This window comes from Oncorhynchus clarkii, chromosome 17, assembly GCF_045791955.1.
Source record: "Oncorhynchus clarkii lewisi isolate Uvic-CL-2024 chromosome 17, UVic_Ocla_1.0, whole genome shotgun sequence".
Lineage (NCBI taxonomy): Eukaryota > Metazoa > Chordata > Actinopteri > Salmoniformes > Salmonidae > Oncorhynchus > Oncorhynchus clarkii.
This window is the reverse complement of record NC_092163.1, coordinates 10757947-10780219: the sequence shown is the minus strand read 5'-3', so window position 1 is coordinate 10780219 and position 22273 is coordinate 10757947. Positions and strand designations below refer to the sequence as shown.

General features: G+C 42.3%; 1 protein-coding gene across 1 annotated transcript in view; it reads left to right on the top strand.

The window, feature by feature from the left end:
• Positions 1-16767, top strand: part of LOC139369566 (Na(+)/H(+) exchange regulatory cofactor NHE-RF2-like) — a 24333-nt gene extending 7566 nt beyond the window's left edge. Inside the window, exons 3-6 of the mRNA XM_071108813.1 lie at positions 14013-14222; positions 15582-15735; positions 15928-16136; positions 16606-16767. Of these exons, the coding sequence (XP_070964914.1) occupies positions 14013-14222; positions 15582-15735; positions 15928-16136; positions 16606-16767 (735 nt within the window). The remainder of the gene's footprint in view (positions 1-14012; positions 14223-15581; positions 15736-15927; positions 16137-16605) is intronic.
• The last annotated feature ends 5506 nt before the right edge of the window (positions 16768-22273 follow it).

Sequence of the window (22273 nt, the reverse complement as noted above, 5' to 3'; positions counted from 1 at the left end):
AGCTGTCATTTGTGGTTGAGGTTTGTAAACGTGTGCTTTAAACAATGTACATTTGTTGATTGCTAGGCATACAAATAAGATTATTTATTGATACATTTGAAACCGGACTAGATTGTGAACGACTCTTGGCGGAATGCATTGCTTGACTGCCGGCCGGGTTATTAGCAGCCTGACGACTCTTCCGCTGCTCTGTCTTTCGCTACAAACTTTCTCATTGCGGAGAAGTAACGTCAGTGGGCGTTTGGACCGGAGCAAGTAGTCTGGGTTGCCAGGCAAGGTGGTAAAGTCCTTCGCGAACTGCAGACTCCCCAGAAAGATTAGTTCTTGAGCAGAGGCTGTGTATGTTTTGGTTCTACAAAACGGTGTTCATCAAAAACATTCGATAACAAATGAATTGCTTTAATTCTTGCACCTTATCAGTTCTAAATATGTAGGTTTCTTCTCGTGGTCTATTTTCCTTCGCGGATATGACAGACAGTTGGTGGTCGGAGCACGTCTCTGGAGCACTGAGATATAAAGTCGAGCCACTGAGCCAAAGGAGCTTGTGTTAGAGCCGCTCGCTGCATGGCCAGTATCTGCATTGGCCGAGCAGCACTTACGGTGATACAGCCTCTGCAAAAGTCAGCGAACTCATACTTCTTGAGCTGTTGAGCAGAGCTGTTGTGAAAGAAGTTGTCAAGGAAGTGAGTTTGCGTTTACACAGGAGCTCCCACCCCGACCTACCTTCAACCAATCATGTCAATGCAGAGCTAAATGGAGCCCTCCACATTGTTACAACATCATGTGGGATGGAGCTCAATTTGGCCTCTGGAGGCTCCGCAATTGCGTCACACCCTCCAGTCAGAGCATCCAGATCAAGCATAACTAGCTTTTAATCCATCTGTAGGATTCACTGCAGCCAGCACAAGCAGGTCAAACCACCGACTAAAATGAACAAGTCACTCAGAAAAACGAATCATGACTCTCGAGTCAGTAAAAAAGAGTAGTTCAAAAAGAAGGAATTGTTCACGAACTACACATCACTAATCCTTATATAGTGCACAACTTTTAACCTATGGACTCTGGTCAAAAGTATTGCACTGAATAGGGAATATGGTGGTGGGTGGCCCAACATTCTACAGGTATTCAAACTGTGTTGGGTGGCCCAACATTCTACAGGTATTCAAACTGTGGTGGGTGGCCCAACATTCTACAGGTATTCAAACTGTGTTGGGTGGCCCAACATTCTACAGGTATTCAAACTGTGGTGGGTGGCCCAACATTCTACAGGTATTCAAACTGTGGTGGGTGGCCCAACATTCTACAGGTATTCAAACTGTGGTGGGTGGCCCAACATTCTACAGGTATTCAAACTGTGGTGGGTGGCCCAACATTCTACAGATATTCAAACTGTGGTGGGTGGCCCAACATTCTACAGTTATTCAAGCTGTGTTGGGTGGCCCAACATTCTACAGGTATTCAAACTGTGGTGGGTGGCCCAACATTCTACAGGTATTCAAACTGTGGTGGGTGGAACAACATTCTACAGGTATTCAAACTGTGGTGGGTGGCCCAGCATTCTACAGGTATTCAAACTGTGGTGGGTGGCCCAGCATTCTACAGGTATTCAAACTGTGGTGGGTGGCCCAACATTCTACAGGTATTCAAACTGTGGTGGGTGGCCCAACATTCTACAGGTATTCAAACTGTGGTGGGTGGCCCAACATTCTACAGGTATTCAAACTGTGGTGGGTGGCCCAACATTCTACAGGTATTCAAACTGTGGTGGGTGGCCCAACATTCTACAGGTATTCAAACTGTGGTGGGTGGCCCAACATTCTACAGGTATTCAAACTGAGCAGATATTTCTCCCCCCTTTCTCCTTTTCTTGCTCATTCTCACACACACACACACACACACACACACACACACACACACACACACACACACACACACACACACACACACACACACACACACATAACAAATCCTCTCCCCTTTTGTCTGCTGTTTGCATGTTCTTCACCCTGTAGGCCTACCTGTAGAGGTGTGAAGGGTGTTGCGTCACTGCTGGGGAACTGATGCAGCCCTATCAGATGACATACATGGCATACATGCTGTACTGCAGCTTCTACAATACACTCTGAAATGAAACGAAACAGGAGGAGGGGCGTTGTTTTACAGACGGGGAGCACAGACACACACAGTGTTGCTATATCCACGTTCCCCTGTCTGTGGCCTAGTTCACATCTACAGTGCATTCTGAAAGTTTTTTTTTTTAAGGATTTACTTTTTCAAGGTGTTTGTTACGTTACAGCCTTATTCTAAAACTTATTAAATTCATGTTTTACCTCATCAAGGTGAAATAAATAAAATAAAAAAATTAAAAATCTATCTACACACAATACCCGATAATGACAAAGCGAAAACAGAAATACCTTATTTACATAAGTATTCAGACCCTTTGCTATGAGACTCGAAATTGACAGAGCTCCAGAGTTCCTCTGTGGCGATGGGAGAACTTTCCAGAAAGACAACCATCTCTGCACCACTCCACCAAACAGGCCTTTATGGAAGAGTGGCCAGACGAAAGCCACTCCTCAGTAAAAAGGCACATGACAGCCCGCTTGGAGTTTGCCAAAAGGCACCTAAAGGACTCTCAGACCACGAGAAACAAGATTCTCTGGTCTGATGAAACCAAGATTGAACTCTTTGGCCTGAAGGCCAAGCATCATGTCTGGAGGAAACCTGGCACCATCCCTACGGTGAAGCATGGTGGTGGCAGCATCTTGCTGTGGGGATGTTTTTCAGCGGCAGGGACTGGGAGACTAGTCAGGATCGAGGGAAAGATGAACATAGCAAAGTACAGAGAGATCCTTGATGAAAACCTGCTCAAGAGCGCTCAGGACCTTAGACTGGGGGCAAAGGTTCACCTTCCAACAGGACAACGACCCTAAGCACACAGCCAAGACAACGCAGGAGTGGCTTCGGGATAAGTCTCTGAATGTCCTTGAGTGGCCCAGCCAGAGCCCGGACTTGAACCTGATCTAAAATCTCTGGAGAGACCTGAAAATAGCTGTGCAGCGACACTCCCCATCCAACCTGACAGAGCTTGAGAGGATCTGCAGAGAAGAATGGGAGAAACCCCCCAAATACAGGTGTGCCAAGCTTGTAGTCTCATACCCAAGAAGACTCAAGGCTGTAATCGCTGCCAAAGCTTCTTCAACAAAGTACTGAGTGAAGGGTCTGAATACTTATAGAAATGGGATATTTTTTTTTTTTGTAAATACATTTGCTAAAATGTAATAGAACCTGTTTTTGCCTTGTCATAATGGAGTATTGTGTGTAGGTTGATGAGAGGGGATTTTAGAATGAGGCTGTAACGTAACAAAAGGTTTTAAAACGTCAAGGGGTCTGAATACTTCCCGAATACAGCATGTTGGCGACGAGCGCATTGAACTACCGTTAATGAGATCCTATTCACGATAAACGCTGCAGATTTCAGCTCAATCAAATAAAATCAAATAAAATGTATTTATAAAGCCCTTCGTACATCAGCTGATATCTCAAAGTGCTGTGCAGAAACCCAGCCTAAAACCACAAACAGCAAGCAATGCAGGTGTAGAAGCAATCAGAAAGTACTTTTACATTTCAAGTGCTATGTGCCTCTGATTGAAACCCGTAGGAAGTTGTTTTAGTTAGAGGGATTACAGAGACAGTATGATTTAGTTAGAGGGATTACAGAGACAGTATGGTTTAGAGGGATTATAGAGACAGTATGGTTTAGAGGGATTATTGAGACAGTATGGTTTAGAGGGATTACAGAGACAGTATGGTTTAGAAGGGTTACAGAGACAGTATGGTTTAGTTAGAGGGATTACAGAGACAGTATGGTTTAGAGGGATTATAGAGACAGTATGATTTAGTTAGAGGGATTACAGAGACAGTATGGTTTAGAGGGATTACAGAGACAGTATGATTTAGTTAGAGGGATTACAGAGACAGTATGGTTTAGAGGGATTACAGAGACAGTATGGTTTAGAGGGATTACAGAGACAGTATGGTTTAGAGGGATTATAGAGACAGTATGATTTAGTTAGAGGGATTACAGAGACAGTATGGTTTAGAGGGATTATAGAGACAGTATGGTTTAGAGGGATTATTGAGACAGTATGGTTTAGAGGGATTACAGAGACAGTATGGTTTAGAAGGGTTACAGAGACAGTATGGTTTAGTTAGAGGGATTACAGAGACAGTATGGTTTAGAGGGATTATAGAGACAGTATGATTTAGTTAGAGGGATTACAGAGACAGTATGGTTTAGAGGGATTACAGAGACAGTATGGTTTAGAGGGATTATAGAGACAGTATGGTTTAGAGGGATTACAGAGACAGTATGGTTTAGAGGGATTACAGAGACAGTATGGTTTAGAAGGATTACAGAGACAGTATGGTTTAGAAGGATTACAGAGACAGTATGGTTTAGTTAGAGGGATTACAGAGACAGTATGGTTTAGAGGGATTACAGAGACAGTATGATTTAGTTAGAGGGATTACAGAGACAGTATGGTTTAGAGGGATTACAGAGACAGTATGGTTTAGTTATAGGGATTATAGAGACAGTATGGTTTAGTTAGAGGGGTTACAGAGACAGTATGGTTTAGTTAGAGGGATTACAGAGACAGTATGGTTTAGTTAGAGGGATTACAGAGACAGTATGGTTTAGTTAGAGGGATTACAGAGACAGTATGGTTTAGTTATAGGGATTACAGAGACAGTATGGTTTAGTTAGAGGGATTATAGAGACAGTATGGTTTAGTTAGAGGGATTACAGAGACAGTATGGTTTAGTTAGAGGGATTACAGAGACAGTATGGTTTAGGTAGAGGGTTTATAGAGACAGTATGGTTTAGTTAGAGGGATTATAGAGACAGTATGGTTTAGTTAGAGGGATTACAGAGACAGTATGGTTTAGTTAGAGGGATTACAGAGACAGTCAAAGTGCTGTGCAGAAACCCAGCCTAAAACCACAAACAGCAAGCAATGCAGGTGTAGAAGCAATCAGAAAGTACTTTTACATTTCAAGTGCTATGTGCCTCTGATTGAAACCCGTAGGAAGTTGTTTTAGTTAGAGGGATTACAGAGACAGTATGATTTAGTTAGAGGGATTACAGAGACAGTATGGTTTAGAGGGATTATAGAGACAGTATGATTTAGTTAGAGGGATTACAGAGACAGTATGGTTTAGTTATAGGGATTACAGAGACAGTATGGTTTAGTTAGAGGGATTATAGAGACAGTATGGTTTAGTTAGAGGGATTACAGAGACAGTATGGTTTAGAGGGATTATAGAGACAGTATGATTTAGTTAGAGGGATTACAGAGACAGTATGGTTTAGAGGGATTATAGAGACAGTATGGTTTAGAGGGATTATTGAGACAGTATGGTTTAGAGGGATTACAGAGACAGTATGGTTTAGAAGGGTTACAGAGACAGTATGGTTTAGTTAGAGGGATTACAGAGACAGTATGGTTTAGAGGGATTATAGAGACAGTATGATTTAGTTAGAGGGATTACAGAGACAGTATGGTTTAGAGGGATTACAGAGACAGTATGATTTAGTTAGAGGGATTACAGAGACAGTATGGTTTAGAGGGATTACAGAGACAGTATGATTTAGTTAGAGGGATTACAGAGACAGTATGGTTTAGAGGGATTACAGAGACAGTATGGTTTAGAGGGATTACAGAGACAGTATGGTTTAGAGGGATTATAGAGACAGTATGATTTAGTTAGAGGGATTACAGAGACAGTATGGTTTAGAGGGATTATAGAGACAGTATGGTTTAGAGGGATTATTGAGACAGTATGGTTTAGAGGGATTACAGAGACAGTATGGTTTAGAAGGGTTACAGAGACAGTATGGTTTAGTTAGAGGGATTACAGAGACAGTATGGTTTAGAGGGATTATAGAGACAGTATGATTTAGTTAGAGGGATTACAGAGACAGTATGGTTTAGAGGGATTACAGAGACAGTATGGTTTAGAGGGATTATAGAGACAGTATGGTTTAGAGGGATTACAGAGACAGTATGGTTTAGAGGGATTACAGAGACAGTATGGTTTAGAAGGATTACAGAGACAGTATGGTTTAGAAGGATTACAGAGACAGTATGGTTTAGTTAGAGGGATTACAGAGACAGTATGGTTTAGAGGGATTACAGAGACAGTATGATTTAGTTAGAGGGATTACAGAGACAGTATGGTTTAGAGGGATTACAGAGACAGTATGGTTTAGTTATAGGGATTATAGAGACAGTATGGTTTAGTTAGAGGGGTTACAGAGACAGTATGGTTTAGTTAGAGGGATTACAGAGACAGTATGGTTTAGTTAGAGGGATTACAGAGACAGTATGGTTTAGTTAGAGGGATTACAGAGACAGTATGGTTTAGTTATAGGGATTACAGAGACAGTATGGTTTAGTTAGAGGGATTATAGAGACAGTATGGTTTAGTTAGAGGGATTACAGAGACAGTATGGTTTAGTTAGAGGGATTACAGAGACAGTATGGTTTAGGTAGAGGGTTTATAGAGACAGTATGGTTTAGTTAGAGGGATTATAGAGACAGTATGGTTTAGTTAGAGGGATTACAGAGACAGTATGGTTTAGTTAGAGGGATTACAGAGACAGTCAAAGTGCTGTGCAGAAACCCAGCCTAAAACCACAAACAGCAAGCAATGCAGGTGTAGAAGCAATCAGAAAGTACTTTTACATTTCAAGTGCTATGTGCCTCTGATTGAAACCCGTAGGAAGTTGTTTTAGTTAGAGGGATTACAGAGACAGTATGATTTAGTTAGAGGGATTACAGAGACAGTATGGTTTAGAGGGATTATAGAGACAGTATGATTTAGTTAGAGGGATTACAGAGACAGTATGGTTTAGTTATAGGGATTACAGAGACAGTATGGTTTAGTTAGAGGGATTATAGAGACAGTATGGTTTAGTTAGAGGGATTACAGAGACAGTATGGTTTAGAGGGATTATAGAGACAGTATGATTTAGTTAGAGGGATTACAGAGACAGTATGGTTTAGAGGGATTATAGAGACAGTATGGTTTAGAGGGATTATTGAGACAGTATGGTTTAGAGGGATTACAGAGACAGTATGGTTTAGAAGGGTTACAGAGACAGTATGGTTTAGTTAGAGGGATTACAGAGACAGTATGGTTTAGAGGGATTATAGAGACAGTATGATTTAGTTAGAGGGATTACAGAGACAGTATGGTTTAGAGGGATTACAGAGACAGTATGATTTAGTTAGAGGGATTACAGAGACAGTATGGTTTAGAGGGATTACAGAGACAGTATGGTTTAGAGGGATTACAGAGACAGTATGGTTTAGAGGGATTATAGAGACAGTATGATTTAGTTAGAGGGATTACAGAGACAGTATGGTTTAGAGGGATTATAGAGACAGTATGGTTTAGAGGGATTATTGAGACAGTATGATTTAGTTAGAGGGATTACAGAGACAGTATGGTTTAGAGGGATTACAGAGACAGTATGGTTTAGTTATAGGGATTATAGAGACAGTATGGTTTAGTTAGAGGGGTTACAGAGACAGTATGGTTTAGTTAGAGGGATTACAGAGACAGTATGGTTTAGTTAGAGGGATTACAGAGACAGTATGGTTTAGAAGGATTACAGAGACAGTATGGTTTAGTTAGAGGGATTACAGAGACAGTATGGTTTAGAGGGATTACAGAGACAGTATGATTTAGTTAGAGGGATTACAGAGACAGTATGGTTTAGAGGGATTACAGAGACAGTATGGTTTAGTTATAGGGATTATAGAGACAGTATGGTTTAGTTAGAGGGGTTACAGAGACAGTATGGTTTAGTTAGAGGGATTACAGAGACAGTATGGTTTAGTTAGAGGGATTACAGAGACAGTATGGTTTAGTTAGAGGGATTACAGAGACAGTATGGTTTAGTTATAGGGATTACAGAGACAGTATGGTTTAGTTAGAGGGATTATAGAGACAGTATGGTTTAGTTAGAGGGATTACAGAGACAGTATGGTTTAGTTAGAGGGATTACAGAGACAGTATGGTTTAGGTAGAGGGTTTATAGAGACAGTATGGTTTAGTTAGAGGGATTATAGAGACAGTATGGTTTAGTTAGAGGGATTACAGAGACAGTATGGTTTAGTTAGAGGGATTACAGAGACAGTCAAAGTGCTGTGCAGAAACCCAGCCTAAAACCACAAACAGCAAGCAATGCAGGTGTAGAAGCAATCAGAAAGTACTTTTACATTTCAAGTGCTATGTGCCTCTGATTGAAACCCGTAGGAAGTTGTTTTAGTTAGAGGGATTACAGAGACAGTATGATTTAGTTAGAGGGATTACAGAGACAGTATGGTTTAGAGGGATTATAGAGACAGTATGATTTAGTTAGAGGGATTACAGAGACAGTATGGTTTAGTTATAGGGATTACAGAGACAGTATGGTTTAGTTAGAGGGATTATAGAGACAGTATGGTTTAGTTAGAGGGATTACAGAGACAGTATGGTTTAGAGGGATTATAGAGACAGTATGATTTAGTTAGAGGGATTACAGAGACAGTATGGTTTAGAGGGATTATAGAGACAGTATGGTTTAGAGGGATTATTGAGACAGTATGGTTTAGAGGGATTACAGAGACAGTATGGTTTAGAAGGGTTACAGAGACAGTATGGTTTAGTTAGAGGGATTACAGAGACAGTATGGTTTAGAGGGATTATAGAGACAGTATGATTTAGTTAGAGGGATTACAGAGACAGTATGGTTTAGAGGGATTACAGAGACAGTATGATTTAGTTAGAGGGATTACAGAGACAGTATGGTTTAGAGGGATTACAGAGACAGTATGGTTTAGAGGGATTACAGAGACAGTATGGTTTAGAGGGATTATAGAGACAGTATGATTTAGTTAGAGGGATTACAGAGACAGTATGGTTTAGAGGGATTATAGAGACAGTATGGTTTAGAGGGATTATTGAGACAGTATGATTTAGTTAGAGGGATTACAGAGACAGTATGGTTTAGAGGGATTACAGAGACAGTATGGTTTAGTTATAGGGATTATAGAGACAGTATGGTTTAGTTAGAGGGGTTACAGAGACAGTATGGTTTAGTTAGAGGGATTACAGAGACAGTATGGTTTAGTTAGAGGGATTACAGAGACAGTATGGTTTAGTTAGAGGGATTACAGAGACAGTATGGTTTAGTTATAGGGATTACAGAGACAGTATGGTTTAGTTAGAGGGATTACAGAGACAGTATGGTTTAGTTAGAGGGATTACAGAGACAGTATGGTTTAGGTAGAGGGCTTATAGAGACAGTATGGTTTAGTTAGAGGGATTACAGAGACAGTATGGTTTAGGTAGAGGGCTTATAGAGACAGTATGGTTTAGTTAGAGGGATTACAGAGACAGTGTATTTGTTGAAATTCATTTCTAGAACCATAAATAGTTCACCATGTGATGGTCAACACCTATATGCCTAATGCTCTTCATTTGTCTGCAGACACACACACACACATACACACACACACGCGTCGTCCCATAAAACTCCATTGTGTGATGTTACGTATGTTACGTCTATCACAGATGACTGATATACTCTAGTCAAAGTGCATTGTTCTGTGGCACAAACACACACCCACACACAGCGGGCATTGTTCCGTAGCATATTGTGTTATCCTGGCAGACGCCCTTATTGCATTACATAACCAGACTGTTATCTTCATAGGAACACTCTGCTCCAGTACTGGCTGATCAATCTGACTGTCTGGTTACCGGCTGATCAATCTGACTGTCTGGTTACTGGTATCTATTACAGGCTGATCTCTCACCTCCAACTCCAATAGTCATTATCTAGACTTCTAATTCTGTTGCTGCAGGAAGCTAATTTAACCCTGACCCTCATCACACATCCAATCCTGACTCACCCTCCTCTTCAGCCTCCTCTTCACCTTCCTCTTCAGCCTCCTCTTCACCTTCCTCTTCAGCCTCCTCTTCACCCTCCTCTTCAGCCTCCTCTTCACCTTCCTCTTCAGCCTCCTCTTCATCCTCCTCTTCAACCTCCTCTTCAGCCTCCTCTTCATCCTCCACTTCAGCCTCCTCTTCAGCCTCCTCTTCATCCTCCTCTTCAGCCTCCTCTTCCTTGCCATGGAAAACTGTGACTGAGATATTCCCCAGTTGACCCCCAAATAAATACCCTCCAGGGAGATAGACAGGCTTTGAGCTTTTGAGGTCAGTTTGATGTTGGTACCAGACAGATGTTTTGGGACTGGTGTGTGTCGGTTGGTTGATTAGGACAGAGACAGATATAGAATGTATATATGGTTCTGGATTTAGCTGGTGTAGGGAGGACATAAAGAGGCCAACCAAGACATCAGAAGTCCCCCTCTCTCTCTCTCTCTCTCCCCCTCCCTCCCTCCCATGTCCTGGAGCATTAACACTCCAACTTACCTTAAACACCCTGTCAGCCATGGCAACCAGTCGTCAAGGTGTTCTGGTTTGTTGCCATGGCACAAACTGTGACAGACGGCGACACACATATACGCATTGTGTACGTGTGTAGGTGTGTGTAGGGGTGTGTGTGTGTAGGTGTGTGTGCGTGTGTGTAGGTGTGTGTGGGCGTGTGTAGGTGTGTGTGTGTGTGTGTGTGTAGGTGTGTGTGTGTGTGTGTGTAGGTGTGTGTAGGGGTGTGTGTGTGTGTGTGTGTGTAGGTGTGTGTGTGTGTGTGTGTGTGTAGGTGTGTAGGTGTGTAGGTGTGTGTGTGTAGGTGTGTATGTGTGTAGGTGTGTGTGTATGTATGTGTGTGTGTAGGTGTGTATGTGTGTAGGTGTGTGTGTATGTATGTGTGTGTGTGTAGGTGTGTGTGTGTGTGTGTGTGTGTGTGTGTGTGTGTGTGTGTGTGTGTGTGTATGTGTGTAGGTGTGTGTGTATGTATGTGTGTGTGTGTAGGTGTGTGTGTGTATGTATGTGTGTGTGTGTAGGTGTGTGTGTGTGTGTGTGTGTGTGTGTAGGTGTGTGTGTGTGTGTGTGTGTGTGTATGTGTGTGTTTCCAGATATTCTGGTGGAGTCACACAAAGAGTACTGGGTCACGCTGATAGAAGACTGATCACATTACCATGGTGTGTGTGGGGTTTGTGGGGTGTGTGTGTGGTGTGTGTGTGGTGTGTGTGGGGTGTGTGGGGTGTGTGTGGGGTGTGTGTGTGCATTTGGTGTGTGTCTGTTTGTGCGTGTGTACGTCTCTGTATTTGCTTCTATGTATTTGTGTGTGTGTGTGTGTGTGTGTGTGTGTGTGTGTGTGTGTGTGTGTGTGTGTGTGTGTGTGTGTGTGTGTGTGTGTGTGTGTGTGTGTCTTAGCGTGAGAGGGAGAGAGCTGTGTGGCAGCACGGGTCTCTGTAACAGCACACGCATCCATCACTCTGACTCAATCTCATTCATCTCATCAACTATAGATTTTTTGGCTCATGCATTTTTTTTTTCTTCTAAACTGCTGAAATATATATAATTATGAAAAATATATTTTTTTCATATGTAGATAGGTAGGTAGGTAGGTAGGTAGGTAGGTAGGTAGGTAGGTAGGTAGGTAGGTAGGTAGGTAGGTTGGTAGGTAGGTAGGTAGGTAGGTAGGTAGGTAGGTAGGTCGGTAGGTAGGTAGGTAGGTAGGTAGGTAGGTAGGTAGGTAGGTAGGTCGGTCGGTCGGTAGGTAGGTAGGTCGGTCGGTCGGTCGGTCGGTCGGTAGGTAGGTTGGTAGGTAGGTAGGTAGGTAGGTAGGTAGGTAGGTAGGTAGGTAGGTAGGTCGGTCGGTCGGTCGGTCGGTCGGTCGGTCGGTCGGTCGGTAGGTAGGTAGGTAGGTAGGTAGGTAGGTAGGTAGGTAGGTAGGTAGGTAGGTAGGTAGGGTCTCAGTGAAATATATCTGAAGAGATGAACTAATAACTTACATATACATCTATATAGCTATTGATTTAACTTTTGACAACTTCACTCACTGTCTGTTCATTATGGTCTCCACTCTCTGTCTGTTTGTTAAGGTCTTTACTCTCTGTCTGTTTGTTATGGTCTTCACTCTCTGTCTGTTTGTTATGGTCTTCACTCTCTGTCTGTTTGTTAAGGTCTTCACTCTCTGTCTGTTTGTTAAGGTCTTTACTCTCTGTCTGTATGTTATGGTCTTCACTCTCTGTCTGTTCATTAAGGTCTTCACTCTCTGTCTGTTTGTTATGGTCTTCACTCTCTGTCTGTTTGTTATGGTCTTCACTCTCTGTCTGTTTGTTATGGTCTTCACTCTCTGTCTGTTTGTTATGGTCTTCATTGTCTGTCTGTTTGTTATGGTCTTCACTCTCTGTCTGTTTGTTAAGGTCTTTACTCTGTCTGTTTGTTATGGTCTCCACTCTCTGTCTGTTTGTTATGGTCTTCACTGTGTCTGTTTGTTATGGTCTTCACTCTCTGTCTGTTTGTTAAGGTCTTTACTCTCTGTCTGTTTGTTATGGTCTCCACTCTATGTCTGTTTGTTATGATCTTCACTCTCTGTCTGTTTGTTAAGGTCTTTACTCTCTGTCTGTTTGTTATGGTCTCCACTCTCTGTCTGTTTGTTATGGTCTTCACTGTCTGTTTGTTAAGGTCTTCTCTGTCTGTTTGTTATGGTCTTCACTGTCTGTTTGTTTGTTATGGTCTCCACTCTCTGTCTGTTTGTTATGGTCTTCACTCACTGTCTGTTCATTATGGTCCCCACTCTCTGTCTGTTTGTTAAGGTCTTCTCTGTCTGTTTGTTATGGTCTTCACTCTCTGTCTGTTTGTTATGGTCTCCACTCTCTGTTTGTTATGGTCTTCACTGTCTGTCTGTTCATTATGGTCCCCACTCACTGTCTGTTTGTTAAGGTCTTCTCTGTCTGTTTGTTATGGTCTTCACTGTCTGTTTGTTTGTTATGGTCTTCACTCACTGTCTGTCTGTTTGTTAAGGTCTTTACTCACTGTCTGTTTGTTATGGTCTTTACTCTCTGTCTGTTTGTTATGGTCTCCACTCACTGTCTGTTCATTATGGTCCCCACTCACTGTCTGTTTGTTAAGGTCTTCTCTGTCTGTTTGTTATGGTCTTCACTGTCTGTTTGTTTGTTATGGTCTTCACTCACTGTCTGTTTGTTATGGTCTCCACTCTCTGTCTGTTTGTTATGGTCTTCACTCACTGTCTGTTCATTATGGTCCCCACTCACTGTCTGTTTGTTAAGGTCTTCTCTGTCTGTTTGTTATGGTCTTCACTCTCTGTCTGTTTGTTATGGTCTCCACTCTCTGTTTGTTATGGTCTTCACTGTCTGTCTGTTCATTATGGTCTTCACTCACTGTCTGTTCATTATGGTCTTCACTCTCTGTCTGTTCATTATGGTCTTCACTCTCTGTCTGTTCATTATGGTCTTCACTCACTGTCTGTTTGTTATGGTCTTCACTCACTGTCTGTTTGTTATGGTCTCCACTCTCTGTATGTTATGGTCTTCACTGTCTGTATGTTTGTTATGGTCTTCACTCTCTGTCTGTTCATTATGGTCTTCACTCTCTGTCTGTTCATTATGGTCTTCACTCACTGTCTGTTTGTTATGGTCTTCACTCACTGTCTGTTTGTTATGGTCTCCACTCTCTGTATGTTATGGTCTTCACTGTCTGTATGTTTGTTATGGTCTTCACTCTCTGTCTGTTCATTATGGTCTTCACTCACTGTCTGTTTGTTATGGTCTTCACTCACTGTCTGTTTGTTATGGTCTTCACTTACTGTCTGTTTGTTATGGTCTTCACTCTCTGTCTGTTCATTATGGTCTTCACTCATTGTCTGTCTGTTATGGTCTTCACTGTCTGTATGTTACAACTGAATATTCTTGAGTTACGTTGCACCACTACTGAACCAAATTAGAATTTATATTTGAAATTACAATGTCAAACTTTTTCTGTCATTGTGTTTCCTCTCTCTCTCTGTCTCTCTCTATCTGTAGTTGCCATCGGAGACAGCGTCGTTAGATACAGAGTTTCCCATGGCGACGGTGGAGCTCCTCCCCCGGCTGTGTCACATGGTGAAGCGGGAGCTGGGATACGGGTTCAACCTGCACAGTGACAGAACACGGCGAGGACAGTTCATACGCAGCGTGGATCCCGGGTCCCCCGCCCAACACGCAGACCTCAGACCCCGGGACAGGCTGGTGGAGGTAGGGCCAGATCGAGAGAGAGAGACAGTCTGTGTGTGTATGTGTGTGTGTGTTACCTCAGACACACACACACACAGATGAGATTAGCTTAGATAAGAGCTTATTACATGGACTTTGGCAGGTTAGGTTACCCTGTAGGGTTAGTGTGGGAGGGAGGGAGGGAGGATGGGGGTGCATTTGTGTGTGTGTGTGATTCAGGACACATTAGGAATGTGTAGGATGAGAGAGAGAGAGAGAGAGAAAGAGAGAGAGAGAGAGAGAGATGCAAAATTAAAGTTGCCACGGAGCTTAACGAAATCAGATTACAGATCACTCAATGCCTTCTCTCTCTCGCTTCCATCCCAGTCACAGGGGCTGGAGTCATGTGCCGACTGCTGGACAGGTTGTGTAACTGCAGCTTTGTGTAACTTGCTAAAAACCAACTTGGTAGTGATCATATACATCCATTTTTTTGCCACAATTGACATACACGCAACATACACACAACATACACACAGACATACACACAACATACAAACAGACATACACACAACATACACACAACATACACACAACATACGCACAACATACACACAACATACACACAACATACACACAGACATACACACAGACATACACACAACATACACACAACATACACACAACATACACACAGACATACACACAACATACACACAACATACACACAGACATACACACAACATACACACAACATACACACAACATACACACAGACATACACACAGACATACACACAACATACACACAGACATACACACAGACATACACACAACATACACACAGACATACACACAGACATACACACAACATACACACAACATACACACAACATACACACAGACATACACACAACATACACACAGACATACACACAACATACACACAACATACACACAGACATACACACAGACATACACACAGACATACACACAACATACACACAGACATACACACAACATACACACAACATACACACAGACATACACACAACATACACACAACACACACACAGACATACACACATACATACACACAGACATACACACATACATACACACAGACATACACACAGACATACATACATTTAGCAATAGAGCAAGTATTTTCAAATCTAGTTTAAAATCAGTCCTAGATACATAAATCAGAGATTCTGGATACCTGACAGAGATTCCTGCAGGTCAGTTAAGAACAAATAGTTATTTCCAATGTCTGCCTGTAAAACTACTTCTCTTCTCCCCAGGTAAATGGAGGCCAATGGTTGAGGCAGCTCTATAAACATTTTACATATGGCTAATAACATCCATTCACTCATGAATTCATCCTCCTCTCCTCCCCCAGGTGAATGGAGTGAACATCGAGGCGTTGAGACACTCAGAGGTGGTGGCGTTTATACGTGGCGGGGGGGACGAGACACGCCTCCTGGTGGTCGACGCGGAAACAGACGAGCTGTTCAAGAGGCTCGGGGTCACGCCCACCAGCACACATGTCAGAGGTCAAAGGATGTCTTTCTCTCTCTCTCTCTCTCTCTCTCTCTCTCTCTCTCTCTCCTCTCTCTCTCTCTCTCGCACAAACACGACTCATATTTGCATCTAAACCATTAATGACCACAAACATATTTCAGTTTGAAGGATTCATCTCTAAGGATTTTGTCAGGTTGCTCATGTGGTTTGTTCCTGCGTTCCAGAGGTCTATGTGGACGAGCCAATGACAGACAGCGCCCCACCCACCCCCTCTTCAACCACTGACCTCACTCCAATGGATCCACCAATCATCAACGTCACCTTGACGGGCTCACCAATCACAGACGGCTCGCCCAATTCACAGACCAATTCCCAGTACTCACGTGGCTCGACTACCCAATCAGAATTCAGCAGCTCAGATATGAGCATTCAGGTGTGTATGTGTGTGTCTATCCTGTAGCAAGTTTCTGGTTTGTTGTATGTAAATATGTAACATGTATGTAACACGTATGTAATATGTGTAATATGTGTAATATGTAATATGTGCAGAACTGGGTTCAAATACTATTTCAAACATCTCAGTTACTTTCACATACATTCAAAGTAAGTATTCAAATATATTTTATTTGAAAAGACAAGTAGTTTAATATTTTTTATGTATTTTGAAAATACTCAAATACACTCCCATACATTTAACTCAAATACACTCCCATACATTTAACTCAGGTATTTGAAAATAGTATTTGAAATAAGTATTTGGTTTTTACAAATGACCATTAAAATACTCAAATAAAATGACTTGTTTTGGGCTTGTATTTATTTTTTTACTAAAAAGTTTAAACATCAAATACTGTGTGTGTGTGTGTGTGTGTGTGTGTGTGTGTGTACGTGTATCTCTCTAGGTCCCTGAGGATTATGAGCGACGTGTTTCAGACCCGTTCCTGGACAGCGGTCTGCATCTGAGCCCCACGGCAGCCGAGGCCAAAGAGAGGGCCCAACACGGCAAGAAGAGAGCGCCCCCTATGGACTGGAGCAAGAAGCAGGAGATCTTCAGCAACTTCTGAGAACCACACAGAACCACACAGAACCTTCACAACGATGTTCTTAAGTCCCTCAAGGTTGATAAAGGTCTGGCACAGGGACACACCATAACCAATGTTGGCCGTGCGCAGTAGATCATCAGCCCGGAGACAATTTCATCGTGGGAAATTAATAGCAAATGGCAGCCAATGTTTTGTGGTGAGAGGCGATAGGAGGACCTCCCGCTGCGCACGGCTGACGTTCGTTATGGTGTGTCATGTGACAGAGCTTCACCAGCCAATGTTCTGAGGTGAGAGGCGATAGGAGGACCTCCCGCTGCGCACGGCTGACGTTCGTTATGGTGCGTCATGTGACAGAGCTTCAACAGCCAATCAAGATAAAAGGCTGCAGTGGCTCCGAAACAACTCAGAGAAAAACACAGAAAGCCTCTGTCCCCGGCAGGATCTGAACCCGGGACAAACCAACATCTTAACCATTACACAAAGAGGAAATTCCCTACGGTCTGAGGGCCAACACTTATTGTGAAGTCACAAGCGGGGCTCCCTCATCACGTGACCATGAGCAGCCATGACCGTCCCATGTCTGCTACACCTCCATATACCACTACTAGGGATTATTACAGTACCTTAGGATGAGGATAAATCATGTTGATGTATTTAGCCAGGATAATTGACTCAGTTCCACTTGTTTCCATGGCTCTTGTTTCCATGGCTCCTAAACGTTTCTCAGAGCTGTGACTTTACTGAAAGTGTTTTTTTCCTTCTACAGCAACTAGTAAGAAACATTCACTGGCCCAACCGCCACACACCGAACCCCACCCCACCTCTTCACCCTCCACAGAAAAACAGGGTTGATTGTTTCCCAAAAGACAGATGTGGGCCCGTATCCACAAAGTGTCTCAAAGTAGGAGTACTGATCTAGGATCAGTTTTGAGTTTTTTTTATGTCATAATGAATACAATAAATTGTATAGGGAAGGATCTGATCCTAGTTTTATTAGATCTGAGGTAAGAACGTCGGGACACCACAACATCCGGGCCGGCTTACAGATGTGACCCCTGTGGCCGAGTCTTCCTCTCACGGACTGGACTTGACGGTCACAGCAGATGCTACGCTAAGATCTAACTCCAAGGCACAATAAAGAACCCTTTTTGGTTCCAGATAGAACCTCTTGTTCCAAATAGAACTCTTGAAAGGTTGCTGTTTGGAACCTAAAGGGGTTATCGTCTGACCTGACCTGGTTCTACCTGGAACCTTTTCCAGAGGGTTCAACAGGGACAAATGGTTCTACATAGCCCTTTTGAGAGTACAGAAGCGAGCTTCTCAGATGTATAAATGAGGTACGTAGGAACCACATCACGTCATAGACACGGACGTCTGAATTATGGACAGACTGAGGGGATGAATCAAAGTCCTCTGACCGTGAGATGAAGAGACGCTGAGAAACAGAGACAAACGCTCAAATGAGTGTGTTGGGCGTCACAGAGGTAGAGAAGGAAAGTCCAGGATCTCAATGAATTTTCAGATGAAGAGATACAAGTTACTAAAGTCCTTTGTAATGAGTGAAGAGGAGACACATAGGGAATTGGGTGCATTGCATTGGGTTGATTGAACTCTACAGCATAAATGTTGCCTAGACTGCAGAGAGAGACTTGTGTCAATGTGTAGGCCAACAAATGCCTGAACGGTTAGCCATTAAGATAAAACCACTATTTATGTGATTATGACTGAGTTATATTATTCTGTGATATTATTAGCAATTTGTTTACAAACTGTGTTCTTCTAGAATTGAAATATTTGGTTTTTATTCTGTTACAATTTTTGGTTCGAAAGTAAGACACACCCAGCTAGCTTTGTCTGTCTCTGCTGTCCAGAACAGAACTCTGAGTTGAAGGAAGAAATGTGAGGAGCCAGGTTAAGCTCTAGATTTGTTTATATTTTGTGTAATCATATTATTGTTTGTGGTTGTATCCCACTTTCATTGTCCTCAAACATTCATCTCTTTTTAGAGGAATTCATAAATGGACCCATTTTAGCTCGTTTGACTAGTTGGATATGAAGCTAAGCTAGTTTCAGTGCAGACCGATGTCTCAGTACCGGGATTCAATCAGATCAGCGCTAGATCTGCATTGTAGCACGGACGACATTTAAAGGTAATTAACAATGGAGCCGACATGTGCAGAATTTGCCGTGAATGCGGTCTTCTGCGATCGCGGGAACTTTCCCTTTAAAAGGTGAATAGTGAATCCCGGCCTTACTTTTAATGTGATCATCTCTCCAGTTGTAGATTTGTATCTAATGTAACTAAGTTACTTTTAATTTGATCATCTCTCCAGTTGTAGATTTGTATCTAATGTAACTAGGTTACTTTAAATGTGATCATCTCTCCAGTTGTAGATTTGTATCTAATGTAACTAAGTTACTTTTAATGTGATCATCTCTCCAGTTGTAGATTTGTATCTAATGTAACTAAGTTACTTTGAATGTGATCATCTCTCCAGTTGTAGATTTGTATCTAATGTAACTAGGTTACTTTAAATGTGATCATCTCTCCAGTTGTAAATTTGTATCTAATGTAACTAAGTTACTTTTAATTTGATCATCTCTCCAGTTGTAAATATGAATCTACTGTAACCAAGGCTATTATATGAACACAAAGTGGACTGGACATTAATATTAAATAAAATGACAAAATAAATGTATAACACTGTCGTTATGTATTGCTGTAGATGAGCAGTGGTATGGTTTCTCTTTTGTTGCACCATCTCTTCACAATCAATATGATCTAGAATCATTCTTAAATGTGTTTTGAGGGGACATTTTCTCACATATTTTAAAGTGATATATGGTAGATAGATCCCACTTGTCAAAGGCAGTGATGCCAAACATGTAGACATGTGAAAAGTGAAAGCTGGAACAAGTGTATGGTCTCACTAGCTCAGCGATATGCAGTTACATGCTGTGGCCACCAGATGGAGACAACTCCCCAAGTCAATGAATTACAGGAGCAGCCTTTATTATTATTATGTTAAGCATATTGAACCGCATGTGTTGTATATAATGTGCTGTATAAATAACGTTTGATTCATTGATTAAACAGAGACATGCTAAACAGTGGTCTTCTCAGGAGGATGTAACCGACAGAACATTCAGATAGAAATGTATCATGTAGAACAGAAATGATTGCCTGTCCAATAGAACAGAGAATGGCGTGAACTCTATTCAATCTATTTCTATCTGCAACGTTCAAAGTGTTTCACGTCCCTGAATACACCCCAGAAGTAGGATGAAGTTGCCCATAGACACTGATGTAAGGCCAGCTGTGTATTAGACTCCCCTAATGATTAATGATTGAGTTGTGAGTGGTGTAACCTGATCCGAGACCTGTGTCTAAGGGGGGGGGGGCATGCTGCAGGAAGTGATAGAGGAGCCTTAACAACAGAGTTGTGAGCAATGTTCCCTCTACTATTCTTTCCGGGGCTGAGCAAATTTCAGGTCCAGCACGCATTTACTGTGAACACTGAGGCTGTACCAGCTTTAAGTGACAGTTTTAACAGTGGTCAAGTAGGCTACTGTGGCTATTTGATCATAATGTAGGACTACCAGAGGGGTCTACCATCAAAAACAATGGAGAAAATGCATCCCATAATATTTTAACATGGAAATAGCTGTTCTATCATTCAGCCTACAGTAGAAGCCAATGTGTGGTGTTCAATGTAGGCTACATTCTATGAGACGTTTGAAAAACACATTCAGGGCTTGTTGACATGAACCTGTTAATCCACTTGTCCTTCAGACAAGGAGGAGACTGAAAATGTTGTTGAGTCGTTTGATGCAAGAAACCACTTTATGAAATAGAATGCATTATTATTCTCATCCCATTATTACAGCGAATCAGACTAATTATGCTTCCCTCTGCCGATTGGCTACTTAGCTTATTCAAGCCTGTCTCAAAATACAACACTGCCCCTTTAAGACAAAAAAGCTCTTTACCGGAGTCACTTTTCAAATGATGTCTAGAAATGCACACGTGTTGTGTCTTGTAGGAAACAAACACTCCCCCATTGCTGACTCAAACGTATCTATAACTGGGCTAATAACTCACTAACTAGCAAAGGATATGAACAAATGTGGACACGTGACTACATGCAGCTCTCGCTTTGATCTCAAAACAGCTCATCTACTCACGACCGCTGATTCTGTAAAGACAGTCACGTTCAACGGGAATGGCACATGTATGGCAGTGGTTTATTTGCATATAGGCCTACTGCAGCTCTGATTGGTTACGGCGCACCGGTCTGTTTAGATTAGAGTATGTGCATGTCAATGCAATAGAATCCTACTCTGATGAGTTCTGTCTACAACAAAGTCTCTTGAATCGTTGGTTTTGTTTCGGTATGTTGCATTGAAAGTAGCTAATAATTACGTTGATTCGATCACAATTCCCACAGTAAAGGGTTGATAGTGTTAACTAAGGGGGAAACTAGACAGTTGAGTGAGGTTCAATCTCGTGCTTCTCTGCGCAGGCTGATTTTATTTCTGCGCAGAAGCCGTCCCTGGGGAGCTGCGCACATTGGTTGTGAGTGGTGGAACCTGATCCCAGACCTGTGTCTCAGGGGGCCGTGTTGCAGGAAGTGATAGAGCAGCCTGAACAACAGCTGCTTAATGACACACAGTATCTGCTAGAAGGGGCAACAACAGCAGCTTAATGACACACAGGCACAGACACACAGTATCTGCTAGAAGGGGCAACAACAGCAGCTTAATGACACACAGGCACAGACACACAGTATCTGCTAGAAGGGGCAACAACAGCATTGAACGAGGACAAACACTGTACAGACAAACAGGAAGTCGAACACATTTACACACATGAAAAGGCAAACACATAAAACAAGTTCACTGTAAACACACAGACACTCTTTCTCTCTCCCTGTAGGTGTGTGCGCTGGTGTGTGTTTACGCGGGTGTGTGTGCGCTGGTGTGTTTACTTGGGTATGTGTGTGTGTGTGTGTGCGATGGTGTGTTTACGCGGGTGTGTGTGTCCGCTGGTGTGTGTTTACGTGTGTGTGTGTGTGTAGCGTTCAGCCTCATTTCCCCCCATGACTTTCGTGCTGATTTATTTAGCTTGATTTTACAAAGCAGCTCTTCACACACACACACACACACACACACACACACACACACACACACACACACACACACACACACCACTCTCAACACCATCACGTATATACCATATATCTGTAGCCTCTAGACTAGAGGGATCATGTTAACACATGGCAATGTATATAGACTGGCAGACAGTCTTTCAACAGCATAGTGTGTGTTGTCTTTCATCAGTGAGTAGTAATATAAACTGTACAAGTCAGACAGGAACACATGGAGACCACCTGTATCTGTCTCTCTTTTACCTCTCTCCTTCATTGTCTCAGTCTCTCTCTCTCTTTACCTCTCTCCTTCATTGTCTCAGTCTGTCTCTCTCTCTTTACCTCTCCTTCATTGTCTCAGTCTGTCTCTCTCTCTCTTT